The sequence below is a fragment of the Lichenostomus cassidix genome, chromosome 2, assembly GCF_008360975.1.
Source record: "Lichenostomus cassidix isolate B80296 chromosome 2, HeHo_3.0, whole genome shotgun sequence".
Lineage (NCBI taxonomy): Eukaryota > Metazoa > Chordata > Aves > Passeriformes > Meliphagidae > Lichenostomus > Lichenostomus cassidix.
The window spans coordinates 132,230,830-132,251,948 of NC_139482.1; the positions used below are offsets into that span (position 1 = coordinate 132,230,830).

Sequence of the window (21,119 nt, forward strand, 5' to 3'; positions counted from 1 at the left end):
TAAACAGTGATAGGATGAGAAAAATTTCTTGTGTCAACCGAGTTACATTTATGCAGGCTGTAACAGAAAGGAACACAAAGTCTTGTTTTGCATTCAGAATTATTGATGGATATTCCAATAAGCCCAAGAATGTAATAATACTCCAGTACTTCAGCCTTTCCGCAGGAACACTTGGGAGTCTAATTCCCACTCTAGTAGGAAAGTTGGAACGTCAATAAAATTTTAGGACCTGGTAATAGAGAATGAAAATTGAAGGAATAAATTATCTCCTAAATGCCTCTTTACTATGAAATAAAATATCCCAAGCAGTAGAGAACAGGTTAAACTCCCCTTGTATAGGAAGAACAGAAAGGTATTCCACGAGGCTCAAGTGAGGCACTCAGTGTGTGAGTGTTTTCAAGTGTGCTTCTGAGACTCTTCTGGTATGTTAAGCCTGTTCCTGGATACAAAGTACTTCCAATTAGGCAATCTAATCAGTTGTTGAATCACTGATTTCTGTTTTCTTACTCTAATGGTTCATTGAATTTTTATGAATATGTAAGAAAATAGAAAAATAGGCAAGCAATATCAGAAAAATTTTGAGTAATTTTCTGTTCACTTTGAAAAAAAAAGGAGAGTTATTCTGTTTACCTATGTATCTGGAATCTTGTCAGAATAGTGGAAATCTCTTTTCACCTGATACAGGGATGTGGAAGGGGGTGGTGGTATGTGTGTGTATAGTAATGGTCATGTTGCAAAATCTATAATGCTGCCTTATTAGACTAACTTTATTATTTTAATATAAGTAAAATGAGTTTTTGCTGCAAATTTTCTGTCTATGCTATTGTAACAAAAGAGGTAATGTTTCGTAAATCTGTGAGCATGCGGGTTATTATGTGCATTTTACCATACCATCATTTGACATACTTCTGCCATGGACTACTATAATGTAGGAAGTAGGGAATGTGTGATAAGAGGCTAGAAATCTAAATCAAGGTTACAAAAAAAAGAAAAAAAGGTTCCCTTGTGTTCTTTGGTCATTCTAAAAATCTGATATGTCTAAATTTTGTTCATGTCTCCATGGTCTTCTGAGCATTCCCATCTATATGTGCATATGGGGTCATGATTTTCAGTAACAGCTCAAATTGCATATTTAATTTAGATGGAGATCTGGAACATTACTGGAGTTCTTATGCACTTAGGCAATGTGAAACTTTATGTTTTTACTATATTATGATACATTTACTCTATGATTTTAAGTGGTTTACACTGGGTACTAGCCAAATAAAAGTGGTGTGTGTTTCAGTTTTGGAAATTGAGAATAAGTCAGAGGCATTTTTGGTGTTGCTAACATATTTATAAAAGCATAAAGAATTTATTTTAACCTAAATACATGAAAGTGTTTATTAATATATTTAATAGTAAAAAAACAACTAGTGTGGTATTGGCTGGGTGCTCAGAAGAAAGATGGCATTTAAGGATTTTGCTCTGCATGTAGAAATACATAAAGCGCAGGAAAATCTGCTGCCTCAAGCTGCATAGTTTGACCTATGTGATGTCAGTCATTCCCTCATACAGATGTGGCATGGACCTTTCCTTTCTTTTTGATTAACCATGCATATTTATGGTAAATATTACTGTGCTTCTATAGAAACCATACTCAGACACAGGCACATGCTAACATGAATAATACCTCTATAATTATTATTGTTATATCGTTTGAGATTTTACAGAAATGCACAAATGTTGTTAGGTTGTATATTCTTTATTTATGATTAATGCTCTGTAGTCTTGTAAGTTACTGTGTTGATTCATGGATAGAATTGTGGTTTTGCTTCTCAGTTGATTCAGACATAATCTGCTAATTTTTGGTGTTGCACTTGTAAGAATATTTTATAGTAAATTGTAATCTGTTATCTACAGCTACCTGCACTGAGGTTGTATCCAGGTGAGGGTTGGCCTCTTCCCTCAGGCAGCCAGTGACAAGACAAGGGCAAATGGCCTCAAGCTGTGCCAGGGGAGGTTCAGGTTGGATGTTAAGAAATATTTCTTCACTGAAAGAGAGGAGAGGCTATGCATTGGAAAATGCTCCCCAGGGAAATGGGGGAATCACCATCCCTGGAAGTGTCCAAGGAATGAGTAGAAGTAGCACTTTACAATATAGTTTAGTGGACATGGTGGTATTTGGTCAAAGGTTGAGTTTGGTGATCTTAGAGAGTGATTATATGATTCTATTAAGAATTAGATAGCATGATTAATGTGGCCTCCGATAAAAAAAGGAAAAGTATGAATAGCCAGTAATTCCAGAGGATCAGGTCAAGTATAAACTCAAGCTTACCCCACTCCTATATATAGATAAGCAAAGTTCTGAATGATGAGGAAGTTTATTTTAAACTTGTTAAAAGCTATTGCTCTCAAAATGTATAAGTGGTTGTATCTAAATGCCAGCTTACTCTGAACCTGAAATCCTGAATTGAATTAAAAAAAAAAGAAAAAAGGGAAAAGGTTGAGCTGCCTGCCAGACATTCCCAAGAAAAGGGCCCAGAACTTGGTAAGAACACTGGAGTTCTGAGTTTCTGGAAGTATTAGAACAAAACTTCATATTAAAAGTTGGGCAATTAATGTAGTTCGGTGGAAATATGAAAAGTTGTTAGGACTGAAATCCTAAGCAGAGCATTAACTGATGGTGTTTCATTCACATACAAATAAGTGAAGAGTCTGGGCTGTTCCTCCTTATTGACAGTAAGAACAATAATGGACGTAGAAATAGCAATTGCATTTCTGTGAAATTCCTGTTCTGTGACACATGTTCTACCTGAAGTCCTTGTTTCGTTTAAAGCTTTGCTTTTTAAATAATGGTTAAATATATAGTATTTATCGATGTCATATATTTTTCAAAGACTGCTAGGAAAACTTGTCAGCAATTCACTGGAACGATAAAAGGGAAAGTGAATTGTTAAAATTAAAATGTCATCTACCAGCTGGAAACACTTAATTGCTTATTAATACTAGAGCAAGAGTTTTGAGGTGTTAATTTGAGGGTTGCATCTGAATCATTTAAAGGCATATTCATGTGGACATAGCCTGGGAATGTCACCATGTAGTGGAGAAAATAAGCAGGTATGCAGTTGTTTGCCATCATCATGCATTTAGCTTCTCTGGGGTAGACTCCTGCATTTTTATTTGATTGTTCTTCCTGTGGGTGTGCATATATTCTAAAGAAAATGTTAAGAACATGATGAAATGTTTTGTAATGTTTCCTGGCAGCATGCTGACTGACAGGCTGTTATGGGTAGACTGCTTTTGATACTTAGGTCTGTGCATTACTTTAAAAACACTAGTAGTTTTTTGCAGCCTGCAGTGGAAAGTCTATGACTATTATAATAATTATTAGTCCTTCTTCAAATTTTCACTCTATCATGTCAAATTAAGTTCTGTTGAATTGTGTACAGCTCTTCATTCTTGTAACAAACTACAAATATTAAATTGCATAATCAGGGATTTAAGTTAGTTTTTTGTAGTGATGACTCTGCTTTTGCATTTGTTTGACAAGAAGTTAACAAAAAGACCTTTTGTACTATACATGATTGACCTAATGTAAGGAGTATTTACACGTGGATGATGGTACATTTTATACTCATGCAAAAGAGGCAAATATAATAAGTGTAGGTTGTATATCTACTGGTAACAATGTGTTTGATTCCTAGAAAACCATTAATTTTATGCAAATTAAGATACTAGAAATAAAAATGGAGGATAATCATGAGGTTGTGATTACGAGGGCATGTTTCTTGTGAAGTCAGTTTACACTTCCAATGTGGATTGTTGTGATTGGACTTTCCTTTGAAATACCCCAGTTTCAGGGAAACTATAGTAAATAACTCCTTGTTAATGGTAAACCCCTCTCTTTTCCAAACCCTTTTCCCTCCATTGTGAGCATATATTTATATTAAAAATAAAATAACTTTCTTCTATTTTTGATAATTGGAAAATACCTAGTGTTGTAACAAATGTGTTTAAAATGTATAAATTTTGACATTGTTTCAAAATACAAACAAAAGACAAATAACTTAGTTTTATTATTTTGAAATACTTTTCTTTTTTGCGTATTATGTTACTGATGTCATATCTCTTCATTATTTACTTAAATAATTAAACACTTTCATCTAAATTCATCTTTTATCACAATCTGATTAGCATTGGGAGAATTTACACTTAGAAATGGGAAAGCTCGGGGGCTCTGTGGAGACAGATTTCACAATGATGGTAGCTTTTCAGACACAATATGTAAACATCTTTCAAAGATATTATTCATACTAAAGTTATAACTGCCTTCAAACAAGGGAATAAGCAATATGACTCCTTGAGTTGCTTTCAGACAGTATGGATATTTTCTTCTTAACTGAAATACTGTGGAAAGTCCCAGATTTTAGCTATCTTCTTGATCCATAGTCTCCCACTGGCTTCTCAGAATAAATATGTGAATCATCTAGATAATTTTATCTTTAGAACCGTGTATCATATTATTTTGTTAGTATGTTCGGTGCTCTTAAACAATGTTTTGTAGCTCCTGTATTCTCAGATTGTAACATTTTCTGGTTTTTCATGTGTATCATTCCTTCTCCATCTTATTGTCTCATATCTGTATTTTTCTTTCTGCCATCACCTCAGTCATTATGTTACTTTACCTCGTTCCCGGTACACCCAGTCCTCAGATCACCATTACAGGGATGTCAGGTATATGTTTTCCTCTGTGTGACTATGTGTGGATAATGCATGTACTTCTGTGTACCTACATGTCCACTTCTGGTTTTATTTGTTTGTGTATAGTGGTAGAAAACTTAGAAATTGAGTTAGTATTATCATTAGATTTGTTAATATAGTGTCCACACAAAAAATGGGTAATTCTTCCTGTGTTTCTCTTGAATATTATCTCACTGCCAATAGTCTATAATTGATGGTCCACAAAGATGATGCTTTATTTACATTACTCTAATGTCTTTTAGAAAGTAAATAAAGATAATAACTTAAATCAGCAAACACTAATATCTGCTAATACTGTGATTTTAATATACAGAAAATCATATGTGTGTGGCTGTGTTGAAGGTTTTGATAAAACTGGAGTGTGATATCTTTCTCATAGCCTTGTCGCTCTTGTAGCTGTGAGCAAATATACTTTCATTTTTAAAAGTAGTTTTGCAAAATTCACTAAAGTTCCAGTCATGTTCTGTTCCACTGTTTTGTTTTGTTGCTGACATTGCTTGCTTTTCATGTTGTTTTGTCCTCGTTTCATCTTTTTGTTGCTTTTCATTGTGTTCACCCATTGTGTTTTGGCAGCCAGGATCAAACAATGTATCCTCTCTTTTGTGAAGATGCAATCAGATTACTCCGCTCCCGTAAGATGTGCCGTACCTATTCTGAGGGTGCTTACTATGATCTTGAGAGGTATAATTGATGTGGAGTATATCATTAGCTCTGCCACACTGACAGTGCCATGTTTGATTTCCAAACTGAGAACGTGAGCTATGTTTTAAGAGATAAAAACATACAGTGAATATGTTTTATAATTCTCTGGGTATGTATGCATCTAAAACTGACTACTCAGGGCTATGGGTAAATCCCAAGAGATGCTAAATAGCTTCAGAGAAGCCAGTTTTAAATTAGGTTATATGGATATTATATGTCTGTGTCTTTTATAACCCTTATTTTTGCTGGAATTTTCCAGAGTGCTTATAGCATTTATTATTCTCTTTGAAATAATAAGTAAGAGCCTATCCATTTTAAAGTACACAGAAAGAGTGTCTTTCTGAAATCTTCTATTTTGCTTAACTGAAAAATAGAGTAAAAAGTAAAAGTGTACAGTTATGTAAACTTATATATATTTATATACTGTATATTCTTTAATTTAATAATACTTTTGTATATTCCAAATACCTGTGGATGATTGCAGAGCATCATAGTTTCTATTTATACCTGAAATATATGTCAGAGAGAAGTTGAACCCATAACAGTTCCTATTAAATAATTTGCTGCTTGAAATACAGTGGCTTTTAAGAGATGCTGGTGTACTACTGTAATTAAGATATTTTCAGAAATTTTGCAAAACAGGAAAAAGTTTACGCAGTTGTGTGTAAATAGAAAAAAGTATATTGAACTAAAACTGTGAGCCAACAAAAAGGAAGTGGTGACTTCAGATGAGATATAATTGTTGATATAGGTATTGCTTTCAAGAGGGGTCATGTAAAAATTTCCAAAGCAAGAAGTAAAGAATGCTTGATATATTAACTCCGTGGCTGCCTTCTGAATATGAGTCCCTCTGAGAAGAAGATTAATGTTTGCTCTGGATTCAGATCATGTCACCATGCTTTTAAGTAAATGTAAATTTACTTTTGGGTACAGAAATGAAAAAAGGGTCTGAAAAATCCTTCCAAAGAAATATTGCTTTTTAAAAACTCTCCAAAGCTACAATATGTTAGATATGAAAACATTTAGTTAGATATGAAAACAGTGAAACATTTGTTTTGAAATGATGCTGTTTTACATGGAACCTAATACAGAGAAAGGGTATAAATAGCTCTGCCCACATGTAGAAACTTAGAGAAGGAGGGGCATTTTTGGTTTGTTTTCTGAAAATATGTGATGAAATGTGCTCATTTGTATGCTATTTCAGTACTTAATTTTTATATCCCTAATTTTTGCCTTATATTTATAATCTCATTTGCACTAGTTTATCTGAACCTATTTCAGATTGCTGGATATGTCTGTGACTGTTCTGATATTAGTGAAAGTTGGAGCTATTCTCAAATTGTCTTACTTTGAGGTTCTTGACTTGTAAATCTTAATCTTTGTTGCTGAAATTAATCTCTCAAAAATAAAGTAAAATCAATGAAAATAAAGGGCAAAAGTTACAGTACTTCATAAAGATGAAAAAGCTGGGATTTAAGCACTGAGATGGAGAAAATCTTTTCCAGGGCTTTATTGAACAGAATGCTATTAAAGCTAATTCCTCCTGGGATCAGAAATGAAAATCCGACATGAAGTGGAATATTTCTAGCTCACTGTTAAAACAGTACCTTGAGATTCCTTGGGCCTAGAAACTGATCCTGGTTTCTATGATCCTCTTGAATCCAGGCTGTCTGGGAGTAACATTAGTGTTCAAGTTACTTGAGTCATCTTACCAAATGTGAACTCCTCTGAGTACCTCACAGTTGCAATCGTAGTTCTTAGTTTTTCATCCTTTTAGTCTTTCTGTATCCTGACAGCAATTTGAGGACCATTTATAGCATAATTGTTACCCAGTTTCTCTTTATACATTGAAAAACACTAATTTCCTATCCATTATTTTTATTTTAAATATATGAAAAATTACTCTTTAAACAATATTTCCTCTTTTACTTTACACTTTCATCCAGTTCAATGCTTACTCTAAAATACATTATTTTGTGGGCCAAGGGGTTATTCCAGTCTTCTTCATTCCAGCTTCTTAATCAATGTCTTATTGATACCAAGCAAACACCTCTCTTCCTGTCTTTCACTTTATTAAGCATAAGAAACAACTTTCCAGTTTCTGCTCTTCATCAAAATAGTGAAGGTTGTTCTCTGGAGTCCAGCATTCAGGAAGGAGTCTCGCATCTGTGACAGAGAGTTTTTAATCTTCTGTCACTCTGAATCCACCTGTCAGTTTGTCCTGCAGGCAAATATATCATATAGATATATTGGTCAAAACTGCTTGCCTTCTTTGTTATTCATGGTTCCTTTCATTGCTTACCTTGTAATCATTCTCAGCCAGCCCATTAACTCTTGTGGTCACTTCTAGCACTTTTTTCTCTTTTTATTTTCCCCCACAGAGTGACTGCTTGGCTCTCTTTCATCTTTTCTCTGCTGAAGTTTTTTCAGTTACTGTTAATCAAATATGATAGTCTTTAGCTTATCTGTTCTAGGACACATTTACATTATCAAAATCCTTAATTTCTGAGGTCATTCTTAGTCTGTGGTTTTCACCATTTTATCTTTCTGATAGTTCCCCTCGTTTGAAGAAGTCCAGCTCCTTCCCTCCCAAAAGTAATAGCAGCATTGCATTAACAAGATACTTCAGCAAATGTCTAAGAAAGGCAATAAGCACCTGTGCATCTTCAGTGACTTCAGAGCCATTAAGACCTGGGGTTTTCTCAAGAGCCAGTACCCACCCCAAGTTTCCTTGACTCTTCAATGTAATAGTTAACATGGTAGCACCAGCTGGTATCAGTTCACACTGCTGCAGCTACTCACAGTGAATATACACAAGACGTCAAGGCTGGACATGTTGAGCTTTACTTACACTTTTATTTGTAAAATGCAATTCAGGATCCTATAGAGTTATACAGGCTAATTTATTCACATTTTAAATTGGCTGACACACACGATCTCAATGACAAAGTAATGTTCTTGAGGTTCTTATCTTTATGTTTAAAATGATTAGCAGTTCATTCCAAATAAAAATCTGCTGCAAACCGCACTGTAAGAAATTCTTTCTCAATTTACCTACCTCAGAGCTCAGCTCAATCAGCAAGAACACCACATTGTGTGGTATTTATTTTTTCTACTTAGCCATTGAGCTTAGTGTTTTTAAGTCCATAAAAGCTGGTTGTTCTATGTTTTGTGCAGAATGTGAGGTTTATTTCAGGCAGCATTTCTGTTGTTTCACTTAAGGAAATTAGATTTTGTTTCCATTTTTTCCCTGACTTTTGTTTTACCCATCAGAAATTTTCAAACATCCATATCATCTATTTTTGGTGACATTTCTCTGTTGCTCAACAACTAGTTTCCTGGCAATGTAACTTTTTACTCATATGAAGTAGATGTGCATTGATCAAATGTTCTTAATATGTTGCTAATTATTTCTGAATAGAATTTGAAAGCAGAAGTTTCAAATTACCCATATATATATATATATAAAAATATATGTTCAGAGTATACTGCTGAACTGTGGATAAATGTGTTCTATCTTCATCACGTCTTAATAATACAGTAAGGGAATACATAATGAATAAAGCACCCTTTAAAATGTCTGAAATATCTGTGCTATTTATTCCATATTCAGGAGGACTAGGCAGGAGAGAAGAGTGCCTAATTCATATTATGATGACACAGCCTATACTCCTGAAAGGTATTTTAATTTATATAGTAAAAATAGATAAAAAGTTGAGTAATAAATTTTTATGAAGCGTAGTTTAAAATTTCTAATTGGCCTAGACTAATGATATTTAAATTTACAGTGCACTTTATGCCATATTTCTCTAAATACAGAATAACTAATCTCCATAGTTTTAAGTACCTCATCTTCTTTGTAGCCCTTCATTAATTTGACTTTGGATTTTTTTAAGCATAATTCTTAACTTGAAACATTTTTTATTCATTAGGTGTGGGAGGAAAAGTGAGTAGTACAGAGGAGCTTAGGTACAACTGAAGGCTTTTTCTTCACTTAACTGCACCATAATTCTAGTGGCTAACCTTTTCGGTCACTAGGAGTGATTCTAGGGCAATTTAAAGTCCTCAATTGCGTTCTTTCAAAAATTTGAATAGCTTAAGAAGGTGTTCAGTTTTTAACATGTTGCTGCTCACATTGACTTCAGGACTAAACAAATGTCTTCAAATTGATTTTGTGCGTTTGCTGTACTAGGACCCAAAGTACTACTGTTCTTCCTAAATTTTGTTATGCATATAAATGTATCAAAGTGAACATAATATAACTAAAATCTGACATGTAATCTGAAAAGTTTTGGAATGTCTCTGGAAATAATTATTTGATAACCTTTCATGTTTAAAGAGCTCAGCCAAAAGAACAAGAGATCTGAAGAAAGTAGCAAATCAATGTTCCTCTCCCTCTTTACAATTAGATGTTTTATATTTTTCTGTCCATTTTTAAGTCAATGTCTGATTTCTGTCTACGCTATGGGAACAAGTAAAGCAGGGATTTTTTCCTAACTAATAGCAAGAAATTTTGTTTTTATTTGATTGCTATGAATAGATACAGTCATATTTTAGAGAAAATAAAGTGCACTGCAGTTTTAAACCCATATTTATGTATTTATGGTGTCTGTAATAGAGTAGTTTTACCAAAAAAATCTAATTTAAAATACTGATTAACTGGAGAGACTGGCTTCAGTTTCAAGGATAAGGATTATCAGGGAGGGTGTAAAGACATACCTGTCATTCTCCAGCAGTTTTCTAATTTATATTGGATGAAATCTAAATCTAATCTAAAACTTAATTAGATTAAACTAAAGTGACTTTCATCCAGCCATTGATCTGGCTATAAACCATGAAAAAAAAAAAAAAATACATTCTCCATATCATCCAATTTGATATAGAGGAAACAAGGGCAGCTGATTGACATTCACATATATGGCACCCCATATGGTTTTCCCTCAACATAATGACCAGGAGATATGGAGTTATTAAGCTGGTAAACATATTGCAAACCCTCAGAGACTGAAATATGAGAAGTCTGGGGAAAAGGGAGTCAAGCAAAAAATACTGCTGTGGTTCCCAGGGACAGATTCATGAAAACTCTTGGGTCAGTGTAGTCAAGCCATTAAAAGGTTTGTCCTTCAACCTATGGCCAGTATTTTCAGGACATATAAAGAAATATTTTTGTCCCAATTGATAATATAATGGTTCCTTGATATTTTCTGATATGGAAATCATTGAATAGTGTGAACATAGAATTTCCAAGGCTTTACCCTAGGCAACATCCTGAAAGTACAAAACTCCAGAGATTTAGTTGAAACTCCTTAACCAAATGGTGGATGATTTGTATCTAGTTTTAATATATTGGAGTAATGGCACATAAACAGTTTATCCCCTGGCTTCATAAAGCAGTTTTCTCCCCCATTATTTGTTTTCTCAGTGGTTCTTCTTAAGATAAAATACTTCTACATGTATTGTGTGTTGTCTTCAACTGATTTGCTGAAATGATGATGCAAAAGCTTGTGTAGCCCTTTTTCAGTACCTGGAATAATAATACCACTACAAAATTTAATTAGTTTTCATTGTTTGATCTGATTGAAATGAATTTTCTTCTGTTTCTTAAATAGCTGTAAGAACCCAACTATCCTAACAAATAGAAAAAAAAAAGATTAAAATTGGATTTGAAGTTAAAAGCAATATTTTAAACTATAAATGCATATAATCTTATTTTTTTAATGTTTTATCGCCACAATTACTTGTAAATTATTTCACAAACTCTATAGCCATTGAAAACATGAAGACATTTATATATTAAAGATAAGGGAATAATTAGTCTTAATGGAACTGAAATTCATGGCTAAACTGCTAAAAAGACTAGAGGTGAAATAAAGAAATTGTATCTGGAAAAAAATCCTATAATTTTCTTGGTGTTTGGTTTTGAAAAAATTGGTTTTCTTCATACCTGAGAGAAAATATGAAAGGTACAAAATTATTTGAAATAATTTGGAAATCTTCCCATTTTGTTGAGAAGTGGTCATATCACATGAATTAGACTGCTAATAATAATAATAATACTAATTTTTCAATAACATTTCTTTATTTTAACTGCATTGTAAAGGTGGTACAATGGTGCAAGTTCATGGGCAGATCATATAGTCAATGGTTCAGCTGAAAAATATGGGTAAGTAAAGAGTGAAGTGTTATAGATAAAACTAAAATGTATTTTTAATCTTTATAAGAGTTCATTTATAATTGTACCATATTTATTCCTAATAAATGTATTTTTCTTGATGTCTTTCTTTCTTTACTCAGAACTAGGGCACTTAGTTCTAGTCCTTTATCAGCGATTAAACTGTTTTATTCAGTTACAAATAGAAAAAGAACATTAATTATATTTGAACTATTTTTAAAACATGTTCTCACTGTTCAGGGCCGCTTTAATGAAAAAGGGCTTTTTTACTGATAATACCTGCCTACATTCACAATGTTGGGGAATGTGTCTTTGAGACCTAATACTTTTTACTTTTAGAAATAATCCCAGGTCTATCTGTCTAACCTATCTTTCTTTGTGATTGATGCATATCCCATGCAAAGTGCTGTGTGCCTTGCAATCTTTAGTTCTTCCCAGTTGTAGCTGGCTTCTGATCAAGAAAGCACAAAAATTTTCCTTGCTTTTAGTTCGTTGACTTTACTGCTTCCCCCTTAATTCCTTCTTGCTCTTGCAAGAATTTTATTTTTACTTGCTTCCTTTGTGAATGTGAACAGAGGAGAACATAAGTGACTGTTAAATTGAAACTGAAAAAAATTGATAAAACCCAGAATTAATCTGTCAATATTTTTATACAGGCTTTTCTCTTCTCTAGAGAGGAGGGACTTGTGAGGGTCTTTTGGTTAAACATTAGTGCAGTCGCAGAGACTTGAGACCATATATCTTCTTTAGCTTTTTGAACCACAGTTCATTGACTCTTCATGTTTAAGTGTACAGCAAGGGCCATCCTTATTGCTTGATCCTGGAAACTGCCCAAGCATACTGAAAATGAACAGCATTTAAAAAGGCTGAAAAGTGCTTAGTGCAACTAAAACTTTTGCTTTTGATTGTCACATGAAAGAGTCCTGGCTTACTTCTCTTTTTTTACTTTTAGTCCTGAATAGGTGCTAACATAGGTAAATATCAGGGGTAAATAAAAATAGACTTGTACCTTGAAAAATAAACTTATTTTTTACTATTCTCTGTCTCCATTTAAATTTACTTCCAAAAATATTTGGCAAAAGAAATAAAAGATGAAAACATTTGTTGTGAACCATTATGAGTTTTAAGTAAATCATAAGGCATAGAAAATACTTTAATAGAATAAAGACTACTGAAATGGATCAGATTCTGTTAAGATAAATGGATTTTGATAATGCCTTTAACAGAAATTGTATGGTATTTTGCTCATTTGTAATTTAAGAACTTAAAAGATAATCAAAGTCTTACATACCTCCTCCTGTTGGAATTACCTGGTTGAAATCCTGCTCTCATCAAGAGACAAAACTCTCTGTTTCAGAGAAGTCAGAATTAGAGGTCTGTTGCCAAAAGCTGAGAAGAGAAAAATGTAGCTGCAGTATGTATACACAATAACTGCACAGTTACAACTCTGGTTTTGTTAATTTGCTAATTAAATGTCTGCCATATTATTGGTGTTTAAAAATGTCACTGAAGAAAAAATAAGCCAACTATGTATACATGTGCCAAATAGAAATAGTTATATTTAAGATTTGAGGAAAAAATCCAAAAAAATCCTTCAAGAACCAAGTACTTTTCGTATTTTGCATTTAGTACTGCACTTTACAAAAGCATATTTAAGTATGTGCTTAGTTTTAAACCTACAATTACTTTAATTGATTAGTCTACAGTCTAGGTGCTCTGCTGAACTGCATTTGAACATTCAACCCTACTAGTAAAGTCTTCTTTTTCATTGCTTCCCTCTCAAGATTCCCTATGCATTTTCTTGTATACTACTGTGCTTCAGTCATGAAATACATGTTAATTAAAACCTGTGAATATTCCTGGTTTGGCTCATACATTATGATATAACATTCAAGTTGAGTAGGTAAAATATTGTGTTCTGAAATGGGAAAAACTGTGGAATAAATTTATAATATAAAGCTCAGAGTGTTACACATTGGAATATTTCCAGTACTTTTATGGAAGCTTAGATTATTATCTGGAGAGAATCACTGCAGTAGATTCAGTTATAAAACTGAGATAGGTGAAGGAGAGGATTTAATCTCTCATCTTTGAGAATCTTGAATTCCCAGTTTTTGAATCCTAATCAGCTTTATCATGATCTTCAGTGAGTCATCTCATGAACACAGAGATGCATATTCCTGCAGGGTGATTCTTTTATATGTGTCAATTGAGGGTCTGTATTAAAGAAGCTGATAGAAGTAGTTGGCAAAATACAAGACACTATATAAGACAACTGGCTATATAAGTGAAAATGTACATTGCAAGTACCAGAAGCAATAAATTCTTCAATTCACTAAATAAACCAGAAGCAAAAAACCAGATTTTTTTACAGTGTATTGGTTTGAAAACAAACCAGTGGGAGATAACAAGTCAAGATTAAAATTAAAAATAAGTGAAATAATACAAGGAAAAAGCACTGACAAAGTCAGATACAACCTAACACCCTGTTAGGGTGGTAGTAGCAGTCCAACTGAAGTAGTCCAGTTGAAGCGGTGATCCTGTGAAGGTCTAGTCTCCAGCTGAAGATCCAGTGGTAGCTCTCGTCCTCTGGGAACCCAGTAGACAGGGCTAGCTCAGACAGTTCCAAGGCCAGGTTATATCCAGATGGGAACACCTGGTTCCTCCCTCCTGGGCAGAGCATCCCACAATGGGATAAGTCCATGAGTCACACGGTGGGTCCCTGATGGCCCATTGCCTGCCATCCGAAGTGGGTCATTAGCAGGTGATAACAGCTAACGGCCCACAGCTGGTGGTAATAGAATACCTAACTACATCTATATTGCAACCTAGGACATACAGATAAAAAGGATATGAAATGCATATCATTTCAGTCTTAATTGTTCCAGGATTATTGATTTTATTGGTATTTGATTGTAATAGCTATTATAAACCTCTATTGCATCCATGGAATCATAAACTAATCTGGGTTGGAAAAAACATTGGAAAAAAACCCTGTATGCTCCAACTCTATATTTAAAGCAGGGCTTTTCTATTCCTCAGCAAATATATTAATGATGAAACATATTTTGGAAAGTAAATCTCAACAAGTATAGATAAATGTGCTTTTCTTAACCATTTTTATACTTGTACCATGCCATGTGTTAGCATGATTAGATATGTAACAACGGAGTCACCAAAGTGACTGCAGTGCCATGTCCAGTTACATGAGCAGGCTGTAAGCAACTGAATTTCTGTAGCTGTAGCAGAACGTAGGAATGTGGAGCACAACGTGTCTGGGATCATAGCAGAATTCTCTTCTTTGCTTAGCTGAGTCGGTAGAATAGTTCAGATGCTAGCATGTTACAGTTTAATCATGCCTGTCACTGGCATGGAGGTACACCAGTAATTATTATATATACACTACAGGGTAACATGCATGTGACTAGATCATATCAGTGGATGTATGCATGTGTGTATATGTGTGTTTGTGTGTGTGTATGTGTGTATATATGTTACATATATAGAAAACATTATGGAATATTACTGCAACAAAAATATCTTGCTTTACTTTTTTTTTAAGCCAGAATACCTAAAAGCTTTACATTCCTGTCTTTTAAAAACCATAGCAGCACATAATTTTATATTAAGTTCCTTTATGAGCATAGATGAGTTATTTGGTGAGATAACCTGTCACCAGTTTATCTTGATATTTGACAGTATATTTCTCCTTCCATTTATCATTCCAATATTTATGACTCAAATTTAAGTTTGCTTGGTACTAGAAATCTCAGTTGTTTGTAGACATGTTTATCTATGTTATGCTAACAGAGGATCTTGTGTCTGTGACTAAACAGCAAAGTTCCCATAGCTAGTAGAAGAATAATATGTCCAAGGATTGAAATCCAGCAGCCATCCACAGACACTGACAGGTATTGCCATTGTATATTAGCTGGAGTTTGAAATTATGATAACTAGAAAGTGTAGTGTTGTATTTTTCTTGTTCTGTGCTCAGTGTTTCTAGATTAAAAAGGTGCACTAGGAGCTGAATTGTAGTGTAGTGTAATCCTACAACAATTCTATTTTTATTTCTTCAGTTTTTTGTTACAATTAAAATGTAATGCTAAAATTGTGATTGGCATGATCTCATAGCTTGTACAGAGTAAAGAATTTAACATGGGCTTTCAAATAAATTGTTTTCAGTCATTTTGGGGAAAAAGTAAGTTCTATTTGTTTTTTAAGCTGTTAAAATTGCTTACTGTTGGAAAATGTTCATCTTTCATAAAGCTTTCTCTATACATGAGTCTAGATCAATAACTATAATAATTTGTTGAAAATAATTTTTATTTTTTAAGAAAAGTAACAAATCTGAAAAATTAAAAATCAGAAATTATTATTTTCTTCATTGGGAAAAGAGTTAACATTCGAAATTTCCAGTATATGTATATAGAACAATGAAGATAAATCTGTATATAAAATAAAATTTGGTAGCACCTTTGGTTAAGTACTGTAAAAACTAGAGTTTACAGTGGTACCTAAATAATACTAGATTCCAGTTCTAATATTTGATGGGTTTGGAATATGAAGTTATGCTGTGAATACCCACAGAGCTTTCTGTGTAGTGACTTACAGAGAGCTCAAACAGTGTCATAGAGATTGGCTTGCCTGGTTTAGAAGCAAGCACTGCTGTTCCTTTTCCTCAATGTACGGGAGAGTTATGCTTATCAGTCTTGCAGACTTTGACAAGCAAATAGGCCATCTACCATGCCTGTCTTCCCTAGCAAAGGTAGAAGGGTACTATAATAGGCAGTACTGAATGGAGGAGGTCATTATTTGACATTTCATTAACTGTATTTTCATAATGAGAAGTTAGCAAAGATAAACAGTGCTAGGGTACATTAAAATATCATATGGCTGTTGAATAGTTTAACTAAGACTACCGTATTTCCTTCTTTAAAAATTAGTACTTTGTATGATGATTTGTAATGACAAAAGAAGGAAGTTTAGTCTAGACAATTTGTAAGCATAAGTCTTTAAGAATGATATCTGAAAAGTTAGAAACTTCTGTTTTTAATTTAACTTCCTCCCATAATTATGGCTGGATTTTCATATTAATGCATACTTGCTTACACAGATTATGGAGGAGTTTCATTGCCCAAGCAGGTTATTTGAATGAGAGTATTTCTATAAAATGGATAGTTTCGGAAGACTGGGATCACATAGCACATGTGTTTACTGTTAAACAGATGAAATAATAAGTCAGGAAGAAGGTTAGACAGTAAAATTATTTTCTGAATTGTTCTTTATATGTGTATGATGTAAAACCACAAAGTGAAGCTCTCAAGTGGAAGACTGTGCACTTGAAACAGCCCTTCATGTGCTGCAGTGGCTATTGAGAGGATTGCAGCCTGTAGCCTGGAACCTGAGGGTGACAACTCAGTTTAACCTCAGGATTCAACTTAATCTTCAAATCCTTTAGTCTATAAAACAGCATTGCCAAAGCTTACAAAGTTTACCAAAAATCCACCCTCTCCTTCACTGCTGGGAACTCCTGGCTGTTTTTCCATTTGAAGTAAATGCCTGCTGCAGATTGTAGCAAACTGAATATTTATATTAGCTATTGAAATTTTGAGGCCTTTGTCTGTTAGCATAGTGGTTAGCTACACAGGCTCCATGATGTTATGCAGAACACAACACCTGCCCACTAAGCCATCAGTATTGATCCCAATGGTAGAAATGCCTCCGTCCTTCTAATTGGGCAATAGGTCAGACCCCCAACATCCTAAAAACTACTTTTTATACCTGTGGAGCTAAAGAGAATGAGGCCTTAAGAGTAACAAGTGGGAGCCTTAATTCTCATTAAATCTATATTGGAAGCATGTGCTTGCCACTCACCTGTTCCTCTGTATGTCCTACTGGCTGTTGGAAGGAAATAGAAATAGAATATGGAATCATACTCTTACCATATTGCCGATTCCAGCAGTCCTCCACTCACTGACAGACCCAAAAAAGTATCTGTGGGCTCATTAATTTTCTTAAATTGGAGGATAAACAAGATAAGGATGGGTTTTCCAGACCGTAATATTATTCTTCTTTGTAATTTTGTTGAATTTAGAAATACTTTTTCTCCAGATTTATTCCCATAGTCAAAGAATGTATTCTATGGTCATTTCTTGCCATCATGCACATGGCAGACACTTTTCTCACCTTCATAACACTGAAACCTCTCTTAAACAGTTACTTAAAACTAAACAACATTCCTATCAAAGCTAAGGTTGTGTTTCTCTGTCTGTCAACAATGTAAAGAAGCGAGACAGTGGATGTTTTTGCTGATGAAGCTTCCCATTCAGAAACAGAACTGATAGAAGAAGAAGTGAGGTAATTTTGTTGTGGTTTTGTGCCAGGCTCATTGTACTTTTCCTCCAGTCTTTAGTGCCTCAGCTTACAATTACCATTTATGTGTCTCGTTGTGGTGTGTTTGCTTGTTAGGAGCTTATAGATGTAGGTTCATGGTGTATGGTATTATTCTGAATTTGTCTGTGGCAATTCCTTCATATGCACTAGGAGTCCAATTGTGACCTTATGGAAGGCCTGAAAAGATATTGCTTCTAATGAATGTTTTATAAACACATTCAGCAAAGTTAGCCACTATACTGTTTTTCAATTCTTTTAGAAATAAAATGCTGTTACTAACGTAAAACTCTATAATGAGGCTGTGGTATGTCTCTCTCTTTTTTGATACTAATTAAAATTTGACTTCTTGTTTCACTTAATCACCATCGAGCCACTCATTGTATTAACTGACTTCATTGTAAAATGCATGACTTCGCTCAAGGAAAAGTCCTGAAGGGTACACATTCCCCATTTGTATTCTGTATTTGTTCAGTTACTCAAGGAGAGCTGGGAGGAGTGTGATTTTAATAAATAACTCCATTAGGGTATGGATTTTACTTTTTAAATTGTCTTGATTTAATGTATTTGAAGATATTGCTAGCAAATATTACTCATTGAAAACAGACCAATTACATTGTGAAAAAAGGTGGGGCTTGATTAACTTCTGAAAGTAATAGCCTGATAATTTGCCTAAAATAGTAGCAGATATGACTGCTTGATCAAGAAATTCACTTTTACTCAGTCTAATTTCTCCCCATTGTATCTCTAACAATAACTGTGTTCACTGCTGTTTTGGTACAGTTCTGTAGGCTGTGGGTTAAAAGAACTTTTTAATTACAAACCAATTTTTTGTCTAGTTGTTGGAACATCTGTAAGTACCAATGATGTAGATTTTCAACCGGTTACAGTCTGAGGACCACGTATGAATCTATCACTATAGCTTAGCCTATATTATGACAGACATCCCAAGTCTAATAACAGTTAACAGTGCTACATGGTAATTATAACATCTATAATGTGGACTACATCCTACAAACAAGAGTGCTACCTCTGGAGATAATGCAATCTGTAAAAATCTGTTCACATGAGGAATAATGCACAATTAAACTGCGCAATTATGTCAGCTACTCTTTTATTCCCAGGTTGATATATTAATTGACAAAATAACAATATTGTAACCCAGAAATTGTCAGGAAACAGACTATTGCATGGATAGTCATTACTGAGACACTGGAAACATTTCAGCCCATTTAGCAAGAGTATGGAGCAAGTCAAATCATACGTGTAAAAAAGCTGTATGTTACGAAGAAGTTATCTCAGAAAATTTGCTCCCACTAAAAATGTATATAACAAAATGACTTGCTCCAAACCAGTATCATGCAGCATATTTTATAATTAATAGAAAGGTGAAAGTTCAACTGAGCTGCTTTTTGACTAACATTACAGGAATTGTGAAGCAGCAGATAGACAGCCATATCAAAGATCCAGATCAACAGAGCAACGTCCTGTGCTAGAGCGGACCAACTCCCGCTCCCGATCCACAGAGCGTCCTGACTCAAACCTCATCAGGTCGATGCCTTCATTAATGACTGGAAGATCTGCCCCTCCTTCACCTGCCTTACCGAGGTGAAACAGACAAATCAATCAGACTAAATCCCTTCTGCCCCACCAGCTCACCATTTTATTTTCCCAGTAGCTAATTGATACCGCCTCATCCCTAGCTGATCACTAGCAATAGATACTAACCCTTTCAGTGTGAACACACTATTTATATTCTGCTCTGGATATAATGGTGTGGCTACCATTGCAAATTGCTTGCTAACAGTATTTAACTACATTTGTTTATGATTTCTCATTTGTCAGGAATCCTGGATGGTTTCCACATAATGCACCTCATAACTATCATGTTCTTCTCTTACAGAATGAGAAATTATTTGTGTTCATCAGACATTGCTTATGGAGCAACCATCATAACATCAAATGAAACTATTTTTTTAAAAAAAAAGTTTCTTTAGATGCACTGTACTAACTTTGTCTATTATTTGTCATTTTAACCACCATCTTCTCTGACTACATTTTACTGTGCCATAGTCTGTATTGTTCCTGTTTGAGTACCCCTGATTGATATTTTGAGGATTTCTATACATTATTCGTAGCTTGAACAACCATAATACAATAAAAAAATGAGCACATTTTGGTCCAGATAATGTTCAGGAAAGCCTCTCTTTATTTTAGAACTGCAGAATACATTCTTTTGTTTTCTGGAAGTTACAATTAGTATCATCAAATCCCCAGTGAGAGCTGAGCCAAATATCAACGTCTTTCCTCAGTTTATTAGCTTGTTTAGACAAATCCATGTAATCTCATTGCCACTCAAAGGTAATTTAAGAAAATACAAGCTGAGTAAAGATAATTGAATTTGACTTGTGAATAAATTTATGTGTACATGGCTATTATATCCATATGCACATGAATATGCACACAACACATTTTCTGTCTTGACTGTGTGAACAAGCATCTTATGGAAGCAGCTTATTGAAGCATCTTCAGCCTTAGTTTGGCTTCCTTTATATGGAGAGATTTCTCTTTTTAATCAGGTCTTTTTCTGAAAAGAGATAATAGTTTCCCTCCGGGACTGCAAGGGTCCCAAGTGACGTAAAGTTTTATTTAGTCGTGTTATCAGTTCTTGATGATGTTTAAGAATGAAATTGTCATTTAATGGTTGTGGTTTGTTTTGATATGTGTCTCATAGGTCACATCCTCGAACTGGGTCTGTCCAGACAAGTCCATCAAGTACTCCAGTAGTAGGGCGAAGGGGCAGGCAGTTACCGCAGCTCCCACCAAAGGGGACGTTGGAGAGAAGTAAGTGTATGGTTTTCTCCGTGATGCTGCTACCAAACTGCTTATGAAGGTTGATTATTATTTTTCTTTTGCCATTACAGTTGAAATCGCTTGAGTTTTTGTGTACAGAATCAGGATTTGGTAGTGGTATTGCATTTTGTACTGTGTTTTCTTCTATTATGTTTTAATATCTAGAACATTCTTGGCTGAAATGAATAATCAGCAGTATAATGCACATGAAACGAGGTGGACTATTAGCATGATCCTGTTCCTTTTGAACTCAGTAGAT

General features: G+C 34.2%; 1 protein-coding gene across 13 annotated transcripts in view; it reads left to right on the forward strand.

Annotated features, from left to right (window-relative positions):
* The window catches only part of RIMS2 (regulating synaptic membrane exocytosis 2), a 448,647-nt gene that overhangs the window by 295,551 nt on the left and 131,977 nt on the right, over positions 1-21,119 (forward strand). For 8 of the 13 annotated variants that reach the window (XM_085053372.1, XM_085053378.1, XM_085053373.1 and 5 more), the window contains 2 exons: positions 19,436-19,615; positions 20,742-20,851. In XM_085053372.1, the coding sequence (XP_084909498.1) occupies positions 19,436-19,615; positions 20,742-20,851 (290 nt within the window). Of the gene's footprint in view, positions 1-4,650; positions 4,717-5,316; positions 5,425-9,058; positions 9,125-11,545; positions 11,609-17,902; positions 17,975-19,435; positions 19,616-20,741; positions 20,852-21,119 lie in introns of all 13 variants that reach the window. The other 5 variants (XM_085053381.1, XM_085053377.1, XM_085053383.1 and 2 more) reach the window with 4 other exon arrangements.